This window comes from Euprymna scolopes, chromosome 13 (genome assembly GCF_053919585.1).
Source record: "Euprymna scolopes isolate OS-2025 chromosome 13, ASM5391958v1, whole genome shotgun sequence".
Classification (NCBI taxonomy): Eukaryota; Metazoa; Mollusca; class Cephalopoda; order Sepiida; family Sepiolidae; genus Euprymna; species Euprymna scolopes.
In genome coordinates, this window is record NC_136494.1 from 64,168,338 (window position 1) to 64,193,030 (window position 24,693).

The window sequence follows — 24,693 nt, forward strand, 5'->3', positions numbered from 1 at the left end:
GTCATTGATACACTGACTTAGTATTTTGATTAATAAAGGGTATTCTCTTATTCAGCCAGAAAAACAAGAAACATGCACCTCTTTAACCCAAGCACTAACCTTAAATTTAGTGTAGTAATGTACCAATACGAAAAATTAAAAAGAAATATTCTTTCTAGCTTTTGAACTTTCATTTTTAAAAATCACACACTGGCATCAATTATGTGCAACTAAGCAGATTGATATTTTATTACAGTGCCCATCATTGTTATAGATGCATTCATCTTCACACAATTTTTATAAATGATTGAATTAGCTGGGGTACACGAGTTCATAATAATGCTACAGATGTAGAACCCTTCTTTGTACCAGTTCATTTAGCATAATAGTTAGAGAGTTACCTAATGCGGTAGGAAACCAGCCTTCAATTCTTGGTCAAATCATACTAAAGACTCAGGAAACGATAATTCCTCTCTTCACAAGTGGTCCCCAAGTAAAAGAACAAAAATAATTTTAAAAAAAAGAGAAAAGAGAGAAATAAAACAAAAGAAAACAAACTAAAAGTCTCCAGTGACACAGGTATGATGGGGGATGCAGTATCGCTCCAATGTTGGGATCGGTGCCCTTGTTTGCTTGCTGTCTCCAGGAAGAAATTAACTCAAGTGGATGATTTCGTTTCGTAGTTAAATCACAAATTCCACAGACAATGAATAAAATAAGACTCCAGTTGTCAGTTCTTGTTTTTACAAGGATTAATTATTAAATAAAACTCCTGACTACAATGTTTTGCTACGATACAGTGGAATTTAATGATTATATGGAATGAAATGAAAAAATTATGCGCATTGTTTTAACAACACAAATATTTACAGTCACGTCTAGCAGTTCGTTCAGAAAAGAAAAAGTCTATCTGCCATGCACGATTGTTTCCTTTTCTCTTTGTTTCTTTTCTCTTTTCCGTGCGAGATTTTTCGTCACCGGTGGTCAGTGAGAGTGGGGGTAGCGGCAGAGTAGGTGAAGTAGAGGCTGGTTCAGACTCCACTCGGCTGTTCAACAACTGCCAAAATTCACTCTCACATACCTTCAAATAGTTAAGAGTGGGGAAAGGGCTGACAAGGTCTGAAGTCTCATTTAGCCAATCAGCCTCTGCATTATCAAAATTAAGTTCACCTGGATTGGCCAATTCGGTAAAATTACCTGTGCATATAAATTAAGTAACTTTCCATCGATAGCTTCTCACACTGAGCAAACCTTTGGGATTGACCCTTGGGTCAATATTGTTTCCTAAGTTAAGACAAAATAACTTTTTATATTATTCTCCCTAAACTAATGGTTTCCTTTACAAAACAATATTATTATTCATACTATTATCATTCTCCAAATCCGTCCAGCTGAAGTTATTTTTCCTTATTTTGGTTTGAGTCATTGTTGTGTCGTGGAACAACAGTGAAAATAAGAACAATCAAGTCGAGGTTCGGTTAAGGAACACGTGTATTAACAATAATGTACAAAGATAGGAAAGCGTGTATATCTGCTGGGCACTCGGCTAACAGTTGAAGTGCAGTCGCATCTCTCTCACTGGTGTTGGAATTACTAGCGCTATTTATAGTGCTAATCGGTGTAAATTCCTCTGTTCAAGGAAGGCCGGTATAATAGTCATCAACCAAACAATTGGAGTCAGCAACGCAATCGGGAATTGGCCGGGATTTTTCATTAATGAAAGTTCTAACTCGGATCTTTTTAACCGTTATTAATGTAAAATTCGACCACCACAGGTGGGTGGGTTACAAGGTAAAACCTCCTCCAAATACTTCAAAGCAATCGGTGGTTATTGATTTTTGTATTTTTTTTTTTTTTTTTTGTATTTTTTGCTGGTTTTGCAGATGCTATTGTTCGAACTGATAATGCTACTAAGCAAGTGATTATTTAGTTCATGGGGCTGGATATGAATAAAGAATTTCCCAAAGATAAAATGGATACTTGCTCAGGATTCAACCATTTATACCACTTTGCGAACAAAACAACAAAGGAATAATTTTTAAAGAGTTTTCAACCAAGCTATCTGTGATTGGTGTGCCGTTCAAAAAGAGATTACTCTGAATGTCTGATGATGATTTTTATATCATATCTATCTTTTCTTTCTATGGCGTTAGAATTCCATGTGTGTAAAATTATACAACTGAAGTTATGGATTTAAAAGTTTACATTTTGTTGAGTAAAGGTCTCGTTGATGGAGGGGATAATAATTGCAATTTGCTCACATGGTATAATTTTCTGCCCGTTACTGCTTGTTCAAATCCTATTGAAATCAGCGGTAAAAAAAAAACTAATTCAACAGGAGGTTATTGGGCGTCTTTGCTTTTATGGAGTATTCACCGGCATGTATCTACTCTTATTGTTATTCGTGTCGCATTATACTGAGATAAATATGATTATCAAAAAGCAATACTCTTATTAAACGAAAAACTGCCTTTATTTCAAAGATAGCGATGTGATGTTAAGGACAGGTGAAGTGTTTTTTAGACATGGTGAGCAATCACCTAGAGATGTGCCTCCATGAAAGCACTTCTCTCTATCGCTATTCTACAGCGCATCTTGTCTATGAAAATCTTGCCTCAACAAAGGAAATACACCCAAAAGAATATATGTTGCATTTCAGAACATGTCGTTTTTAGCCGAGAGAGAGAGAACATTTTGTAAATGCATGTACTGACAAAACATCAATATTGTTGCATCATACAAATCATCATCATCATCATCATCATCATCGGTTAAACATCCGTTTTAAATGCTAGCATGTGTTGGGCAGATATGGGGAATCGATTTCTAAACGAACCTATCTCTAACAATGTCGTTCTCCCAAGTTCATCCTGATATTTTTTCAAATTTTCATTGGCATTCTCCTATGAAATAACCTTGCTACCTCAACTGTTCTACATCTACAAACCCAAGAACACTTATCCCGTAGTCTTCTTTCCTACAACCAACCCATTATACTATGTAGGTATGCAAAATAAGAGACAGAACCGGACACAATGTGTATGAGCTTTTATCCTTTCGTGTATGGTTTAAAATATGATTATTTATGGCATCTACTTTGCTCAATATACAAAAGAAAAAAAACATTAATTAAAATTTGCTCCCACACGTGATGATGACTGTTAATCACAATATGAATATAGTTATATATTCTGTCAAGGAAAATAAATTCCTTGTTGTAAGATTTCATGAGTCATGTCTCTTGCAGAGTGTATAAGAACAATAAATAACATGTAATAATAATCATCTTCTCTCTCGCTCTCTCTCTCTCTCTTTCTCTCTCTCTCTCTCTCTCTCTCTCTCTATATATATATATATATACATATATAAAAGTGAAATTGTCTATGTGTGTGAGTGTGTGTGTGTGTGTGTGTGTGTGTGTGTGTGTGTGTGTGTGTACATTACCTTAATAAACAACTTTCTCAATGTTCGGTCTACAGACTCGAGATTTAATATAACGGGTATTGAGACTTTGGAAAACCTTTTTAATCGCTTTTCGACCAGAGATTTCGTTGTCAAGAGGTCAAAGTTCAACAATTTGACCTTTGAGAACTCTACCAAACTCCTCCGCCAATTTTTGGTCTAAACACTTGAAATTTTAGATGTAGATTACTTGGACATGGATCAAACTTTTTTTTATTTGATTTGAGCCCAAAACAATAAATGTAAAGGAGTCATAATTGGGGTCAAGGTTAAAAAATATTGACCTCTTCGGTCTATACAAAATTATTCAGCTAACGCGTAGTCTCCACATTTGAAATTTTATATAAAGTGTATTCAGACATAGGGCAAGCTTTTTAATCGGTATTTGGCCGAAAATCTGGCTGCCAAGGGGTCAAAGTTCAAAAGATTTTACCTTTGCGGTCTCTAACAAACTGTTAAGCCAATTTTGGGTCTACACATTTAAAATTTTACATAAAGGGTATTCAAGCATGCAGCAAGTTTTTAATCTGATTTTAGGTGAAAATTTGGCTGCCAAGAGATCAAAGTTGAAAGAGTTCACGTTTATAGACTCTACCAAACTCCTCCGCCAATTTTTGGTCTAAACACTTGAAATTTAGATATAGGTTACCTGGACATGAGTTAAACTTTTTAGTATATATATATACCTATGCACATAACGGTATGAACAGTACATAGGGCTCAAGCAAAGCCAGGCTGAACTGCTTGCATATATATATATATATATATATATATATATATATATATACATACATATATATGTATGTATATATATATATATAATATATATATATATATATATATATATATATATATATATATATATATATATATATATATCAAGTAGTAGCATTTGTGTCTGTGTCTGTGTGTCTGTGTCTACAACTCTTCTACAGCCCACACCACTGGACCGATAATGACCAAACCTGGCATGATGATAATGGTCCCTCACCTTGGGATGGTGCACACCTTTTTCAAGGTTATGGTCAAAGGTCAAGATCATAGCTTATATATATATATATATATATATATATATATATATATATATATATATATATATATATATGTATATATATATATGTTGTATTTATATTATTATTGTTTTTGTTGTTATTATTCGTTGTTATTAGTGAGTCTTATTAAAGTGCAGTCTTAGAGTCTTAGAGAGTCTTATTAAAAGGGATGTTGTTGAGAGGAATGTTGAGAGACTTAGAGAGAGAGAGAGAGAGAGAGAGAGATGTTGTTGTAAGAGAGAGATGTTGTAGCGTCCTGTCTTCGTGTTATGACGAGATTCATATATATAAAATGTTCATAGAAGCTCTTAGAGTGAGGAGACAGTCTTAGTGTTCACATTGTGTATGTAAAGACATTTTAAAACACATGGTATATATAAGACATATATAACAATTTTCACTTTACCTTTTGGTAGAATTACAACACAAAGACGACGTTTATAAAAACACATGATGGGTTTATTTCTTCTCCCGACCAGTCGTGGTTTTCTGAGTCAAGAATTCAAAGCTTCACATTCTAAGTTTCAAAAGTAACCGTCTCGCTTCTAGACGTTCGAATCCCAACTGCAGACTATCGTCTGTCGTCCTCAGACTCCCTCTGACTCTCCCTCCCAGTTTCTCCCTGCTTAACTCTAAAATTTCTAACTATATCGAGAACTTCCCATTTTCCATGACGTCATACACAATTTAAAACATGTCTTTCACGTGTTCTGGAAATGCGTGTCCAAAACTTTTTCCTTTGTATACAAAAGGAATTTTAACCTATATTCCCAGTAACCTATATTTCCAATATGTTAAAAACATGTTTATTAAATTATCTTGTAGTTGCATTCTTTCAATTGAATTTTCATAACAGAATTGACAATGCACATTCTTTTCTTAAAACTATTTTATCTCTAAGCTTAACAATGGTTTGTTTTAAATTCCATTTGCTAATTCTCTATCGTAATCTATTTCTAAACCTGAATTACGAGGTTCGAATTTTGTCTATGCTATTTCATTTTCATTTTAACTAAATCTCTCTATTTTTATACTTACATGAAAAGGGGACAGCCCTTATCATGTAACATATATATACTCTTCTTTAGCCCACACCACTGGACTGATCATGACCAAATCTGACATGATGACGGTCTCCCATTTTCCAAGGTCAATTCAAAAGTCAAGGTCATAGCATATATATATATATATATATATATATATATATATATATATATATATATATATATATGCTCTCCTACAGCACATACCACTTGAGCCATCATGATCAAACTTTACATATTATCGTTCCCGACCTCGGGATGGTGTACACCATTTCTCAAGGTTAAGGGTTAATATCATATTTGGTGTAGCTCTTAATAAAATCCCCCACCCATAGGTGCTGTACACCAAGTTGGGGTTCGCCACCTTCTTTGTGAATTTGAATCAGATCTTCCTCCTTTACCCCCATTATCTTTACCATTAGTGGTCCCTAACGTAGGCTAAAATTTATTGCACTGTATCTCGACCCAATGAAAACGCTTCACAAAGAAAAAGACGTCTGCAGCTCAGCAGAATACGTCAAAGAGAAAGGAGAGCAAGATAAATAAATTTGGAAGAAGCAACTCAATGTGAAGCTGGCAGAACTAGACATGTTGCAAGTCGGTTAAATTCATCACAAGAAGAAATTCGAGAAAGGCAAAGGGAAGTAATACGACGAGCAAATGAAACAAATGAAATTCAACAAGAAGACGTAAACGATGTCAATTGAGAGAATCAAGACGAAGAGTAAATGAAATAGATGGTCAATGTTGGAAAATCCTGGCACAAGTCAGTGAAGCAATCACCATCCTTGTGAAACTGCTTGATTAAGCTGAGTTTGATGTTCGGCGATGGGAAAAATATTCTGTATCTTTCCACCAGAGGGTAATTGATGGCATTCCTTTCTTTGCAAGATACCAATTCCTTTCCACACAATATATATATATATATATATATATATATATATATATATTGTATACAGAAAGTTGTTAGATGAGACAAGTCATTGGTACCGTCGGTTTCAAGCCCAATAATTAGGACTCTTTTAGATAGCCATATCAAGCTCTCACAGTACCAATGACTTGTCTAATCTAACAACTTTCTGTATACAATATATATATATACGCTCTTATTTTTCGGATTTTCCTTTTAATTGGGCACTCTGTGGATTTCTTTTTAAAAAAAAAAACTAATCATATATATATATATATAGGTTCTCATCAGATCTCTGAAGTTAAGCAACGTTGAGCCTGGTTAGTACCAGATGGGTAACCATTTGGAATTCTAGGCACTGTACGTGCTCTCCGTTTATCTCGGCATTTGTTTCTAGTCATTCTGAACATACACTCCACTTGCCACTGGTATATAACAACGTCGACTCAGGAGAGATGTGGTTGGAGACTGCGCATCTCCTACCACAAAAAATTCACGTACAGGCAACCCTACGGTGGGTATCCATGGTCTGTCAAAGACTGAAGAAGCCTATAAAAATATATAAGTGACCTTGTCTGTCTATCTCCAAAACGGTATCTACCAAACTACTCCGCCAATCTTTTGTGTACAGTCTTGAAATGCAACATCTAACAGCAAATTCGATTTAGAACGATTTCGATCTAGTTTTTAGTTGGTAAAATAGCTGCTAAAAGGTCAATTGAAAAACATTGGAATTTGGCAGGTGTGAATCTACTAAATGTGTATCTTCTCTGCATGTACAAATATACATTTATACATTAAAGTCAGTTAATTTTTACAGTTTTCAACTTCATCTGGTATTAGCTGAGACAGTAACAAATAAGGCTAACTGCTTTGGTTTCAATTTTAACTGATGGTACCCAAGCCATAGTTTTTTGTTTAACTCTTAGAAATCACTACTATATATTAGCTATTACAGAATAATCAATAGAGAATTGGTTCTATAATAATAAATACGAAATCTGCATAAATGAAAATATCATATTTAAGCATATTTCATGACCGGACAATGCTGAGCTGTCTGCCAGAATATATATACAAGTAACCTTGTCTATGTGCGTGCAAAACGAGCTCTACTAAACCAATATGTTCATTTTTGGTCCACAAACTAGAAACTTTATATATAGTGGCATCGGACTTGTGGAACAGATTCAATTTGTTTTTCACCAGTAAAAATAGCTGTTAGCGGGTAAAAATTGATAAATTTGAACTTAAGTCAACTAAATGTATAACATCTATGTGTGGGCAAATATACATTAATATGAGTAAGTACGTTAATTTGTAAAGTTTTGATATGCATATGGAATTAGCTTAAATTGTAATGATTAACGTTGGAGAGCTATATGTTTTGGTTTGGATTCTAGCTGATGGCACCAAGTCATAATTTTTTTCTATGTATGGGTACAACATAATAATCAAAAGAGAATTGCTGCTATAATGATAAATACGAAATCTATATAAATTAAAATATCATATTTAAGCGTATTTTACAATCGGGCAACGCCAGGCAGCCTGCTAGTAAGTATATATATTTAACATTTATTTGATTTTGATTTTCCATCAATGGAGCTACCCTGAAAATTATCAATCATTGCCATTTTTAAAGTTGCAAGCACAAAAAATTCAGCAGGAGATTGAATATTTATTGCTCTCATTGTATGGTGACTGAAACTTGCATGAGATCTCTTGCCTTTCTTTTGCTATTAAATCTGATTGTCTGGTATAACTAACAAGAGATAAATTATACAAAACAAACAACAATGTATATATTAAAATATCTTTTATTTATTTAATTCAATGGATCAACAATTTCTTAATAAGGAGTTCTTTTTGGAATGTTTTCACGTGGCAAATGAGAGATCTTAATCCCCCTATTTCTCCAGAACCTTACATCATGTCTACTCAAGCTAAAGTTCTGGCAACAACTCAATTTAGCTGTAAATCTCTTCTGTAAATATCGTTAAGCTAACCAATCACCGACCTACTTTTGATATGGAGTTAGTAATATAATCTATTGTGTGTACATATTTTCAGTATTTACTTCAACAGTGCTCAGTATGTAAAAAGAGCTTGGTAGTAGTATGAAAATATAATCATTCTGAATTTAATGTGCAAATTGCATAAACTTTAACAGCTAAAACAACACTGATTTAATACTTGTAAAATTTAAATTAGTTATATCGCATATTCTCTAAAATCTATGACTACAATTGTGGTTATCATTGAAGATATTTAGAATTCACAAAAATAGACTATTTGAAGTCGTGCAGATTAAAATACAATTAATTTAAAGCCTCTCTAGACTGATAAATATCGCTTGTTTTTTTCCTAGTGACTCTTGATTTTGCTTCTTCCACAGTTAAATCTGATCTTGTGCTCGTCTAGCATAGTTACGATCATTATTCTTAAGCCCTGATAAAGGAAAGTTCAGAGATATAAACATATACAAGACCAATCGATATAAATCGTTTTGCTGTTGTTTGAAGGCTCGAGTTGCTGAGTGATTATATCTTGAAAAAGGTTTAGATAAGGTTTGTCCACTCTACTTTGATTTTCATCTTGGACAACAAAATATATGAAATAGGCTTAAATATAAATTAAAGAACTAAGATAGTAAAAAGGTTGCCCAGTATTTAGGAAAAAGCGTATACTACTACTACTACTACTAATAATAATAATAATAATAATAATGCTACCAAGTTTTACTCATGTATTGGTGCTAGTAAAGTAAATACTTAAATAATATACATGTACTATATTATTTTATTATTTATTATTTTATTATTTATTTTATATATATATATATATATATATATATATATATATATATATATATATATATACAAGGTGGCCCACTTAAAAGTAGCCCAAGAATGTAGTGGAGAGACGTAACATTCTTTTATTATTTAAATTACTTGCAGCATTGTTTAAATTATCTCTAGTGTTATAAAAGGTGCTGGAAGTGCTCCCTGTTGACATCTATGTACTTCTGGGTACGTTTAAGAACGTTTGTAGATACTACCTGTAGATCTTCTCTGGTGATTAAAGTCACCCAAAGATAAAAATCACATGATGACATGTCCGAAGAACGCGGTGGCCATAACCCTTTGCTTAATGGTCTCTATTCCGTAAACATGTCATGGACTTGTGTCAGTGATCTGTGAGACGTGTGGCATGTAGCGCCATCTTGGAAAAAGAATTGCATTTTGTTTTGTGGTGTCAGTTGGTCTTTAAGAGAAAGATTACATAGATCGGGCTACGTTTAAGTGGGTCGCTTAATCTGAAAAAAATGATTAGAGAAAGATTAAAAGAATTGGGCTACTTTTAAGTGGGCTACCCTGTATAAAATATTTAAACGCAAGAGCCTATTTCTGTCTTTAAATCTAGTAATATATAATTTTTCATTAAGGCATAAGTAAAAGATTGACAAGTGCTAGTTTTCTTTAAAACATCCCATTTAAGTAAGTTTTCGTTATATATATATATATATATATATATATATATATATATATATATATATATATATTGTCGGATTTTAGCTGACGAAATGGTGGGGGGATGACGGTTTAGGCAACATGAAGCACCAAAACCCGAACTCGAGGTGAAAGGAAAAAACAATGAAATCGTCTCCTTGTGTTGTAACTCCTTCATAATTTTTGGGTAAACTTATCTGATAGGTTGTACGAGTTGACTCGTTGCTTACACCGAGAACTAATTGTAAAATAAAGAAGAACCGTCAGTGAGTGAAAGAATGGACAAACTAAAACTGACCAACTGATTAACTAACTATGGATCGACTATAGTGGTGTTTTTATAATCACTTGGTCGAATCTATGGAAATGTTGTCTCATCCAATCCACAGGGGGGGGGGCAACAAACCGACACTATAAAGTCAATTGATCACGCAGCTACCGATTTCTTTCTTAAACGAGCGCCATGTATGTAATTTTGAAAGTTTTCTGGAGTTACGCTAACTTCCTCTATAATTTCTTTATCTTCCTGTTATTTAAAGAAGACCAGATATTGATCATTGAAACCTTTCTCCTCCCGGTCCTTAATTACCCTTTTTAGGGTCCTAAGTGTTGCATTGCTGTTAGAAGGCACCGACTCCGCTTTGTCTTCATACCATGGCAGTTGTACACGGCATCAGCCATTCTTGTACGATACAGTGTCCCTGAACTTTTATAACTTTCTCCTCGTCCAAGTGTAGTATCTGCTATACATTTTGCTCTGGTTCTCATAATTACAAATGTATTGTATGCTTTTACACTACTACATAGTTTCCAATGACGTCTGCCACTTTCAACTTTAACAACGTAGATGCAATGAAAATAATCTGGAATGTTTTTAACGTCTTTTGTTTACATCTTTTTTTATCTTTTCTTATAGCTTGATCGCAGACATCAGTTTCTTTTCAAACAGGTAAGTTGTTTTGCTTCTTTGTTTACCCGTCTTATCTTTCTTGTATAAGTATGGTGAAACTTTAAAACAAACTCCTTCCCACACAGAAGACGCTGCTAGCCTTAACCGACTCTATCATTATTTCCATGGATAGTGCCCGACTAAGCTCCAATCCGTTTTCTTATCTGTAAAACATTCATTACATGAATTCGTCTACCTACCACCACTTCAAAGAACTTTCCTTTCTTCCTCTGTGTATCTAAAACAAAACAGAATTTCCATGAACAAAGTTTCTTTCCAAGAATTCTCTTTTTGGTTCCTTGAAGGCTACAATTTTGTCATCTTAAATTCTAATATCAATATTTGTTTTCTAAAATAATCAAATTAAGTTGGTTCTATTATTTGTTGTCAATACTCTTATAGTATTATACATCATCTAACAGGTAATATATCTATGGTATTAGTCCTTATCCTCGACTGCCTTTTGGCCTTGCATACTTCAAGTAGCTATTGCTAAATCTACATGCATTGAGGAATGCAAGAGTACATATTACTATTCGTATGGCAGTAGTAGCAACAGCAAATACCAAGCCGTGTACGAGGTGTCATCACGGCAAAGAAGAAGGAAAGAAAATATTATGAAAAGAAAAACGTGCGCAAACCGATGATTACGTTAGAGAGACGAACAGAGAGATAGATGTATTACACACGTGGTCTGAGAGCGACAGGAAAAGACACATTCTGAAGTTGGTTGGACAAAAATAGAGTACCACATGTTCGATGTGGTAGTCATGTTTAGCACATTAGAGTACAAGAAGACTTTTGAATGAGGTACAAGGCATTATGTTGTAAAGTACCTGTAAAATAAATGCCTGTTTTTTCAACTGGAAATAAAGTGAGTTGAATTCTTTTCCTGTCTTTGTTTCCTTGTGACTGTGTGCATATATATGTGGGTCCTGAGTAATGGGATATAATGCAAAGGAAGAACTACATTACATGGGCACTTTTGCTACAGAATCATTCAATAGATGCCCCACATGCAGGAGATACTCCAAAGCTTGGATCAAATTGAGCCACAAAGCAATTACATGACTATGCTTCAACCTATGGCCTCGTATTTAATTCATAAAATGATGAATAAAAGTATCTTCACATCTATTTGTTCACAGCTAGGGCTATGACAACAGCATATTCTTTGCATTGTGTTGGCTCACGGAACAGATACAATTAATCAACCAAGAGCCACATCACTCTACATAAAAAAAACATATAAGATATCAATGGATATATAGCTGAAAATCAAAACAAGGAAAAGAATATGCTGTTGTCACAGCCCTATTCATAACCATGAGGAATCTTAAATATTTCGTCTAAAATAATTTTATTCGTCCTTGTCAGTCTCTGTTCATATCACAGGTGCCTTTGTTCAGGCATCATGCTTTTCTTCAAATTTCAAATTCAGCTTTTTATTTGGTTGACGACTTATCAAGGCCAAGCGCCACTCGAATATAAGGGTAATGAGATGGAAATGATTGTCAGCGAAAAGATGAGGAATGCTATAAGACGATAACATTTAATTTTATTACTTATGGAACGGTCAATGACAAGAACTTGTAGACTTTAGGTTTGAAAATGACTACATTGTAATCAACAGAGAAGCAGAAATTCCTCCAAACGCTAGTCACTAGGGGGAAAGAAAGGAAATCGCTTTCTGTTATGATAGCAGTGCGGGTTCAAATCTGTTTTTAGGTGTTATTGTTTATTTTTAAATTTGAAATTCAACTTTTTAAAATAATTGATTAAAAAGTTGAATAAAAGGCTTTTTTCTCTTAATTTCTAATTCACATTTCTTTATTTGAAGTTTATCTTTAATTCACATTTCTTTATTTGAAGTTTATCTTTAATTCACAGTTAAAGAGTTTTAAATTTTTAAATTGAATTTTACTTGTTCTTTTTTTTTTTTTTGGTTTACATAGGCATCACCACTTATCAATGCCAAGAGGCCACTTGAGGATAAGGGTTAAAGAATGTACAGTAGAAATTGGACAATATAGTAATCGTTAATAATGGAAATTCGGTAAATTTGTTAATTTATATGGAACGGCTCATCAAAAACTTGTTTACGTTAGACTTGCTTTTGGGTTTTTTTGTTTTTTTTGGCAGAGACGTGACGGTAACTAATAACACGTCACAAACTAAAAGCGTTGGTGTGTCAAGTTCGAACCCGATTCATTCCACCGAAACACTTTCATCAAACCTACGTACTTGACATTATGTCTAACCTCTTGGAGAGGAAGTAAATAAAATTACTTGGAAGATTTTCTTCTACTAAAAAACCCTAAGCCGGATTCTTATGTCTGATCTAAGTGAGTCATTTGTGCATTAATTTAGTTTGAATCGTTCAATCATAATCAATTATTTAAAAAGTCCGACTCTTCTGATTTGTTTGTAAAAGTAATTTATGATCTTCACACACTTGGAATCTGTCTATATATGTGTTTTAGGATGTGATCTCTATTCAAGAATTTTTATTTTTATTTTTCTACTTTATCCTAAACTCATTACTTGATAATGGTTTTCTGTTGTTCAATAAACAGACCGTTGGTATGAAAATAATGTTGGCATTTGACCTATTAATTTAAATGCTTATAAATCAACTTTATTAATGAACTAGCTGAAGTACATGTTTCTGTCAGGATAATGCTCGTTTTCACATAGCACTACTAACCAAAAGATCTCCTAGGAGAATTTCCTTCGGACCCTCAGATTATTATTTATTTTGAGAATTACAAAACCAGTTAGATAGCATCACGAGAGATGATTGAACATGAGCTGGATTCATATTTCACATCAAAATCGAACGAATTTTACAAGTAATGCATTTATAATCTCGTTGACATATCGAATCAAGTTATAGGGGGCAAAGTCGTTATAATTAATTATACAATAATGAATATTTTTTTCAAAAATACACTCAGGATGAAATTTTTCATTGGCAAAAACTGTTAAACCGACCGTATATTTTGTCTTTTGAACCTATTTAAATGAGTTTAGGAGAAAGAATTTTATCTCTCAGCATGGAACAAAATTAGTTTTATTATCTAAAATAAATAAACATAAAAATGGAATGTAGAAATTCTTATAATAAAAAGTATATTAATAGACATTTATCAAATATTTTTTATCCATTTTTATAATTTTATAAAAAAAAGAATTATCTCTCTTCAAAGTAAAAGTATATTAAATTTGAACGATTATTTGATATGATTGTTCGGTAAGTTCAAAAGGAACATTAAGATGGTCAAACGTTTGTTTCTAATGTTATTTTTACATATTTTGAATTTTGAACAATGAGTTTTAAAAAAGAACGATTCAATAACTTTTGGTATCAATAAGGACATCAGATCAAAATGGCTTATTAGAAATCTGCTATTAGTTTGGTTCTTAGATCAACTGTTTAGCTGTAATAGTGTGAAACATACATAGAGGCATTATTTTATAGAAATGTAAGGTTGGAAAGAAAACAAATGTCAGTTTTCGCGTTGTAATGTCGAATGTTTATATATCAGTTTGAACTAAACTGAAGTCTGTGAATTGACAAATAAAAGATATTTATCAGACGCATCTTCGTTTTTCAAGACTTCCTCTTCCAAGAAGTGAGAGTCAATAGATAAGCGATCCTCAAAATACGACTAGTGAGACAGAATTTCTTAGTCTAAAATATTTGTCTTCCACGAAGTGATATATGAGAAGTATGGTAAATTATCACCATTGTGTTGCATCAGGATTGGATCATTTGAGAGGACTCGTCTTAATCAGATGTGTCTCCATGTAATACACCAGATCACTGCCATAAAAAAAAATGAATTGAGTGGGTTTTATGAGCCTTAAAACACAATTACCTGATTCACTAGAACGAGGACTGTTGACTTTGGCTCATAAATTTCTTAGAAACAGTATCTCAATAAAACATACAACAAGTCACCACTGAGCAATGCTAAAAACACTCGGGCATGAAAGGTTAATAAGATGTATAGACTGACAGTTAAATGATGATGAATACTATGAGAAGATTGTAAATCACCTACTTACAAAAACAACCGACCCAGAAAACAGCAATTTTTCTCCTTTTATTAGAGATATTGCTCATGAATGTAAGGATTAAAGAACGAAATAAGAGGGAAGCGAAATACACATGGTGTAGTTTCTGATGTATTCTGTCAATTTACTGTAAAATGTCCGTTTGTCACCAGATTTCAGGAACTTGTTTTGGATTACACTACGTGTCAAATTATTAACGAGATAACATTTTTTTACCAGTTTCAGAAACTTACCGGTAATTTCGTATCAAAAGCTTTGGCAACGTTGGCAATGCTGAGCTGCATGTACTGTGAAATATTCGTACTGTTCTGCGCAATGTAAACAACTTGTCATAGTAATTGCTGAATCCACGGTATATGAAGTGTGTCAAATTATTAACAAGGCAGTTTGTTTCGTCAATAAAATGGGTCGTAAAGGTGGTTTGAGTAGTTCTGAAAAGAATAATATTACAGAACAGCTAGCAAAAGTTAAAACTACCCTTGAAATATCGAAAACAATAGGAAGGTACCATCAAACTGTGAAGAACTTTGTCAAGGGCCCTACAAAGGTACGTAAGAGAGCTGATAAAAGTCAATCTAGAGTTGTTGAACACCGTTCTCTACTCCAAATTAAATGTGAAGTAAAGAACCCTGGGCAGACAAGTTGAGAAGTCTTTGACCAAGTCAGATTGAAGAATATCTCAAAAAGTACTCGATGTCGCCTTCTGAAAGAAATGACAAAGTCTGTTAAGCCTGTAACAAAGCCTCCATTAAAGCAACATCACATTCAAAACCGATTGAAATGGGCAGAGGACAACATGAAAACGGATTTTTCCAAAGTTTTGTTCACGATGAAGTTGTGTCACTCTTGATGGCCCAGATGGCTGGAGCAAGGGATGGGTACTAGATGGACGAAATCGTCATCAGCGTTTAAGGCGCCAACAAAGTGGTGGTGGGATAATGATTTGAGCTGGGATTATCGGAGGTACTTTACTTGTCCCATGGAGAACCCCAGACGACATAAAAATGACGTCAAATGCTTACATAGCTTTTCTGAAGGAGCACTTTGAACTTTGGCTGAAGAAGCAAAATTTGGCGTTCTGAAGAACCATTATTTTTATGCAAGATAATGCTCCCTCGCATGCAGCAAACAAACGCAAAAAGTATTTGCACCAACTGGGGTTCTTTGAGCTACAGAAAATGGAGTGGCCTGCGAATTCACCAGATTTGAACCCAATTGAGAACCTTTGGAGTATAATGAAGTGACGCGTTTATGCAAGTGGACGCCAATTTAAGAGCAAAGACGAGTTGTGGGAAGCTCTTCAAGAGGTATCACGAGGAATAACTGTTGACGAAATCATAAATTACCAACGTCTTTTACAAGTCATTCATGAAAAAAGGATCGCATATCCCCTACTAATTATGTAAACGTAGAAATTTCTATGTAGTTATTGTGCTCTAAGGATTTTTCTAGTTCATTTAATGTTTGAAAATTATTTCAATAAACAAGTTATGGGTATATTTTTTTCTCAACCTCGTTAATAACTTGACACACTGAAATCAACAGATATTCCTATTTTCTGCCATAGTTTCGCTAATACTGTTTTAAATACTTTTATTTTCTGACTGGAGTAACTGAATAGTACTGTAAGCACTTTCTCAAAGTTTCATGGATTTTTATTCACTCGTTCCTTAAATAGTCAAAACAAAATTTAAATTCATTAATAATTTGATACGCAGTGTAAGTTGAATATCGATTAATATGGATACGGTCAATAAATGAAAAGAGCTTTGTTCACTCCACTAATCTGGGAGTGGATTTTATTGCCACTCCTAAAAAAATGATCCATTCCATTCTACCGATCCATCTGCATCTTAAAAACACTGTTCAAAAAATCAACTCACTGCAAATAATATTTTCAAATAAGTCTCTATTTATGTGCATCACGCTCTGTTGGATAAAAAAACTATCTCTTCGCTCTTTAACAGCATCAAAAAGGAGTGCACTTCTTTTCTGTAAAACACTGTGAATAGGTTATTTTTGTTCTGCAAATGAAGGCCAATCAGTTCTTCGAATCCCGCTAATTTCTTTGATTTTCATTATTGTTGTTCAACACATTTGTCAAACTTTTTTTATTTTTCCACTTGTTTCTTAGTTTGTTTTTCCTAATGCATGATTTTTTGTGACTAATTATAGCCTTTGGTACCTCATAGTAACCATTAATGTAATAAATGTTTTAATTATTATTTTATTTAAAAAACACATTTTTTGTATTTGTTTCTAAGTATTGTATAGCTGGCAATTCTATTAAATACTTTTACAGACCAATGTAATAAGCACACATTGGAAATATTTGGTACGAAATAGTATGAGCCCCCATCTGCCCTTGAAAAAAATAATCGTAAATAAAATAATCAATCCTTTCTGTAATCCAACTGTATTTGGTACAAATAAACTTCAGTCCATGCCACACTTGGCCACCAAGTTTTAGTCAGGAATATCAAATAAGTTTCTTTTTATTACGGTTCAAGGATAGGGAGCACATTGGCCATTGTCTCATTAGTAGAAGGTGGGATTCTGAATGGATTTTACACTTACACAGTCTTAACCGCGAATATTTTTATCATTAAATCGATGGATATTTAACTCAGAATAAAGTTACGACTAAGTGCTGCAGCCGTCATTGGTGTCAGTCATAGCCACAATATCGAATGCAGATTTTCTGTAACATACAAAGGTCGTTCCAAAACTAAAGCCTCTTTTTTTTTTGTTTTATCTCAAAGATAATGTCTATCAAAAGAATACTCTGGATTTTCCCTAACGAAAGAAGGTCGTCATAACTCAAATAAGTTTAAGCATGATTGCAATGCAAAGATGCACGTTTGGTGCATGTAATTGAACGCCGATTGAACAAAAACTGTTGGACTTTCATTACTAAAACTCGATGGACAAGTCAGGCATAGACTGAATTATATTTGTAACAAATATGGCCGAATTGTAATAAGAATTATGAATTTTATTAATAATTGCATGGGTGGAGGTATTAATTTCTAGTTATTGTGCAGATAATATTGGATACATGGATGTTTGATAAAATCCTTGTTAATTTAATTTTTACTTTTTGTTTTCATTGCTATGAATTATAAAACGTACATTTGAAATTTAAAGTATCATTTATTGTTTATAGATTTCTGATGCTCTTGGATTGGATGGACATGTTGTCGAAGATTTTGTACTTTCGGATGAAAAGGTAAACGTTTTTACCTACTACCTTGCTTAACATGAATTCCAACCTAAAAATATGATTACAAAAGAGATGGAATATTTATAGTATTAACTTATTGCATAACAATCATTGGTCTACTTGGTTGCATCATACTTTATACATACTTTCCGAAGTGACTAAACAGAAAAGCATTCCCACATTGCCTCTTATCTAATTTCTGTCTTTCGCTGACTGATCAACTACTTCAAATCCCATTAACACTTTTGACCTATCACAGACTGGTTATTTCTCATTCTCTCTTACTATATCACATTTGTTTACTTTGCATAACTGGTATTAAATGACATTTTTACCTTTTTTTTTTATTTCTCTAAAACTTTGAGGTGCATCATGGAAACATCATCATCATCATCATCATCATCATCATCAATTTAACGTCCCTTTTGACAAGCTGACATGCGTTGGACTGTTTGTAAAAATCGTCTTCAAAAGCAACCTATCTTTCACCAGGGCTTTGCTTATCCGTCTTTCTCTCAAATGCATCCTTATCACTTCCGACCATGTTTTCTTTGGCTCTCACCTGTGCATCAACCTTGCTGCATTAATTGTTCTGCATTTACTTACTAGAGCACTTTCATCCATTCTTTCACTGTGACCATGCAAACACTTTTTGCACTTGCATCCCTATACATGACAAATTTGATCTTTCTTTAGGGATAAAAGATCTAAACCTGTCTTTAAGACTTCACATCCGTCATTCATATATCATTTCTCGTCATGCAATGTATGTCCTCAACCGTATCTGGCCAGTTTTCACTTCGATACATCATCACACTGGATATACTTGGTTGATAGAGTCTTCTTCTGATCGACAGTGGAAACGCTCCATTGATTAGAACTTCATTCTAGAAGCCATCATCCTAATCCGATGTGTCTTCATGAAAATGTCATAAAAGAATACATTAATTGGGTTTTATGCGCTTGAAAACACAATTACAGAATTCATTTGAATGAGGACTGCTAACCTTAGCAGGTCACTTACTTAGAATTGGTTTCTCTATAAAACACTCAAACCCTTTATATTTTACTTATCATTCACCATTTATCAATGCTAAAAAAACACTAGCAAATAAGAGTTAATAAGTTGAATAGATTGAAAGTTGAATGAAGATAAATATTATAAGAGGATTGAAAACTTCTATATGCAACTCATTCCCCCCCCCAAAAAAAAACCCAGCTTACTCAGAAAACAGTATTTTCCCCCTTTATCACAAACACTGCTCATGAATATGAGGAATAAAGATTAACATAGGATGGAAGTGAGAGTTACGAAGCTGTGGAAAGAAAACTCACGGTTCACTTTCTGTTATATCTCCATTCTGTAATAGGTTTGCATTAGAAAGAGCCTTCATTTGTATAACGTTGCTACAAGTTTCATTATTACTGTTTGATCATTATTATGTGAAATCGTAAATATTTTAATGCCAATCACTTATGAATTGGTTTATAGAATGTTGGTATCATTATCCATATTATTAGATCAATCACACAACTCTCCATTTAATAGTATTATTAGGCACATCACGTTGACACACCGGTTCCCGTTAGATCACTGAAGTTAAATAATGTTGAGCCTGGTGAGTACTAAAATTGGTGACCATTTGGGACTTCCAGGTGTTGTATGTGCTTTCCGCTTATCTCGGCATTGTTTCCAGTCATCTTGGACTTCTCTTTGCCACTGAACTCAAACAGTTCCAATTCAGAAGAAATGTGGTTGGAATTGTGCAATCCTTGCTTCACAAGTACAAGTGCACCTACCCTTACAGAGAGTATCCATTGTCTTTCAAGACTGAATGGAGGTCCATCACACAGCCCTCCATTTAATATACTTAATATTATTAGGTCACTCACACAACCCTCCATTTGATCCATATACTTTATCGAGTCAACAACTTTGTATTCTCGTACTACTTCTCACTACTCGTGTCTCTTTTTTTATACAGTCTTAAATGAAATAACATTTGAAAACTAAATATATTAATATTTACATCTTTTTGTTTGCTTTTGCCTTTTGCTCTAGTTTGACATGATAGAAGATTTTTTCTCCCCAAATGGACCAAGGAAATTAATCTTCTTTTACCAGACTTCCATTCATGTAAGTGTGATTATTTTTGCCTTTTTTTTTTTACAATGTTATGTAATGCATGAAAATAAAGTAATACGAAAATGGTTTTTAAACAGAGTGTGAACATAAAGCCACAGTGAACATAGCCAAAATAATAAATGGATTTGAAAGGCAAGTAGTCGCGATTGGACGCCAGGATAGAAAAGTCAACTTCTTATCTGATACGCAGAGTTTTGGAAAACATCGCTGACATAACTTTAGTCATATGTTTCATATGTGTAAATGATAATAAAAAAAATAAGTAAAGGTTTTGAGTTGTAGGCCATTGAAACAAATATTGATTATTATTCTTTATTGGAAACATCTTACATGAACAGATTTTTATTTCTATATATAGAATAGATAAGCACTATTCTTGTAACAAGTTCACATGAAAATTAAGCCTGGGCCTGACGTTGCATACAGCATCAAACTATGTAAAAAAAAGAAATGACACCAAAAATATAAAATTCGTAGGGATAAACAGACATCAGGATCGGCAGAAGCTCTTTTAATAGCAAACATGAAGGACACGGTTGGCATCCTGCGCATGTTGGTCTTTCTTATTTTAGGTTTCATTATACAAAAGAACAAATGTATATAAATAAAAATGATTAGCACAAATCAAAGATCAAGGAAGGAATGGATCACAAAGGAAACTGCACTCATAATGAAATGTTATTGCAAAAGACACTCCTATAAAACATAATTCTAAAATCAACATTTCATATAAAGTAATGCCAAAACTTCCCCTACTTCTTTGACCGGAATAGCTTCACAAACAAAGATAGATAAAAAGTATCTGTACTGCCTGTGATTTAAGCCATTTATTGATCTATGTTTATAAACACTGCCGATAGGAACTGACGAATCAAATTAACCCACGTTCTGCTATCAACCAATCAGAAACCAGAATTGCTCCATAAAAACTGAATCTTTTTAGCACATAATTTTTTCGTATACACATGAGAAGGATCTTTTGCTCTTTGCCTGCAAAATCATAAAATCCAGAACACGTACAGAACAAGTACAGAACAAGTACAGAACAGCTACCCACTTGAAATTCATCATCTCCAAGACTTGTATAGAATAGATACCTATCGGAAACTCTTCTGAAATTAAGCATGGTTTACAATTCAAGAAGTAATTTTCACTCTAATAACCAGAACTCCTACTGTCCTACACCAGAAAGACATTTTTGTCTCATGTAAATATTTGCATGTGACAAGTAACATTCTTTATACTGTTTTTGTGTTTCTCAATAGTTGAGTAAATATCTTTAATATTCACAATTGTTTATGGACCAACTCGACTGCAATAATTTGTTTGGGGCCAGACTTGATCAATCTGTGTTGATGTGTCTTGGATGTGACGGTCATTAACAATGATGGCCTCGAGCTGTCTTATCATCAGGTCTTCAAATAAAACTTTCTCCTGTTTAACGATGCACTTTAGAAGCTGACGTCTGGAGCTGGTTCTGATTTCTGTGTAAGAAAAGTCCATTTAGTCTTCATCTACAGGAGTGTTTCATCCCACAAGCGAATTATTATATATATATAGATATATAGCTCACTCGAGATCTTGTTGTTTAGATGGGGAATAAAACCTGAAAGTGCTACCATATCATGCTTAGTTACCTGAGTATCTGAATTATTATGGTAAGAGTGCTGGAAGTCAAAAGAATATGCGGCCATGATTAGCATGCACCTGCTGCAAGGAAACAGTGGTCACACTAGAGCATGTACCTCGAATCGTGTTATTTAAAGACAAGGTTCATGATTATTCAAAATAAGCACCGTGGGAGTCCAAAATAAATGGAGTGAAGTTTTTTGCTTGAAAATCAAAACTTTTGGGCACCACATCATTTGCATGTGTTTTGTACAGGTCATGCACTGTCGTCAATGAAGAGAAGAAATAAATACTACTGCTACTAGTACCGAGTGTGAAAGTATGTTGTCTGTGACGAGAAGAAGTGAGAACTACATCTGCTGATATTAAGAGCGAACGTTGTCTCTGTTTGTAGTGAAAAGAAAGAAAATAACTTTGCATGTGAATACAGAGATTTGTCATTCTGTGTATTCTTTCAACTCTAAATAATTGGCATGACTGAAATAGAAATTAATAACCAAACACATCGTTAGAATACTTAGGTTGCAGCATTTTCACATAAATCACCCCTCTTTTCAGTTTACAAACAAGAGAAAGATTTGATCAGCTTATCCATTACGTGTCACTGGAGACTTCCTTTCTGTGACACAGCACCCTGACCACGTAGCTTTAATGCTTCAATCGAATTTTCCACTTTTCTATTTCATCTAACATTACACGAAAAATTACGTTTTTAAGACTATTTTTACACATTCACATTTAATATTGCTACAGGAGTAGTGAATTTATATTTGGTCCCTCTTGAAAATAAAAATAAGATTGAACAAGTTTTTTTTATTGTTTACAGTTTATCGGCTGTATTTCTTCTTTTGAATATAATTTGCATTTTGATCATTTCAGAAAGAAAATGGTTATATGAAGAATGAAAATTTGAATAACTCGTCACAATCTCACAGAAAACTCTGTATTACCGGAGGAGACGTTGAGGTAAGTTTTAAATAAATGAATAAAAATAAAATATGCTTAAATTTCTTTTAAGGTAAAATCTATGTTTTATGCCAGTTTTATACTTGTGCAATAATATGTTTGTCTATAAAATTTTTGTTCATAAAAGTCAGCATTTGTGATACGTTAATACAAACTGTCACAATTATGGTTTGGCTCCTATCTTGGCATATACACTAGAAATTGTAAAAAAAAAAATCTATATATTAATATGTGTAAGCGAAATTTTTACTGGGTGGCCAACAAATAACTCTGTATGAAAGATTTATTAATTTATTTCTTTACATTGCATATATTGGTGGTAATTTACCTTTATTTTAAGATTCTATCTTATTTTGATCAAATTTAACTCTAATTATAGTTCCACAGAAAAATCAATGTGCTAATCAAGTTTTAAATGTAAACGATACACCCTGACCACGTAGCATTGTCAAACTTTCACAAAAAACACCCGACTAGCTACAACTACTATATATGATTTCCCCCACTACTTATCTGTAACTAAATATAAATGCAGATTCCATGAACAAAGCTTCTTTCCCAAAACTGCCCGCCTGTGTACCACTGTTCCGCTGGTCTGCTTTCGAATTAAATACAACATAGTAGTCTTCAAATCCAATGCAAACAAGATTTTGGTGAACCTTCCCCATAAATAATCAAATTCTACCCAATTTACACCATTAACGATTGCTACACTACAACCTTATATTCATTAACCTTTACTCTCGAGTTGCTTTCGGGCCTTGATAACCGATGACCCTGAAACATTATATATATATATTCTATCCAATTTACACCATTAACGATTGCTACACTACCACTTTACATTCATTAACCTTTATCCTCGAGCGAAATTTAGTCCTTGATAAGAAATGAGTCCCAAGTAAAATAGAAAACAATTGCTGATGGTTTAAAATATAATAGTTGTGTAATCAGTTAGTTAGGGTGTCTCTTGATAAAATATTATAAGATGAAATCGGCAACATAGTAATCCAGAAGCCTCTGAAACCAACGGTGTCGAAAAATTGGTGATGCACCTGTATTATTATTTTACTTCTTTATATTTATTTTTGTTTCAGACGTTTGGTGGAATCTGCGTCTATTTTCTGAGGACCATCGACAAGGCAGTCACAGATGCTAACATTGCGCAGGGTTTAAATTTTGGAATTCTTGACTGTACCAAAGGTGAAATGCTGCATGGCTTTGGGGAGCACATTTCAAAAATAATTTTGCATTCTCTGAAGTCTTTGGAGGTAAGAAAAAAACGGAAGTTCATTTATTAGTTGTGTTTAATAGATCAGTGTAAAACAATTTCACAAAGAGTTTTTTTTTTTTAATAATGGGTTCGTTATATTCTGTGATCATTAAGTATTAAATGCTAAAATTTTCATAAAAATTAATTCCTGAATTTTGGTAATTTTTAAGAAATTAACAAGAGGGAGGAGCCAATATATTTGTACATTTTGGGGAACGGCCATTCGTTTTGCACGTACCTAGCAGTTAGCATAATCCAAAAAATATAAATGTTGCTGTTTGCATTAATAAATATTTTATTTATTATTTTTACAACTTTGGATTATACCTGTTGATTTCTTATTATGTAATGTTGTAACCCTTTGACTATGATCATAGTGTAGTATCTGTGTTAACTGTGGCAGGCAGGGCCAAGGATCAAAACATTATTATTATTATTATTATTATTATTATTATTATTATTATTAATA

At 33.4% G+C, this 24,693-nt stretch overlaps 1 protein-coding gene across 1 annotated transcript in view; it reads left to right on the forward strand.

Moving 5' to 3' along the window:
• LOC145292051 (dynein axonemal heavy chain 5-like) overlaps positions 1-24,693 on the forward strand; it is a 579,775-nt gene that overhangs the window by 88,438 nt on the left and 466,644 nt on the right. Inside the window, exons 4-8 of the mRNA XM_080138079.1 lie at positions 10,875-10,907; positions 18,154-18,216; positions 20,273-20,347; positions 22,865-22,951; positions 24,049-24,222. Of these exons, the coding sequence (XP_079994205.1) occupies positions 10,875-10,907; positions 18,154-18,216; positions 20,273-20,347; positions 22,865-22,951; positions 24,049-24,222 (432 nt within the window). The remainder of the gene's footprint in view (positions 1-10,874; positions 10,908-18,153; positions 18,217-20,272; positions 20,348-22,864; positions 22,952-24,048; positions 24,223-24,693) is intronic.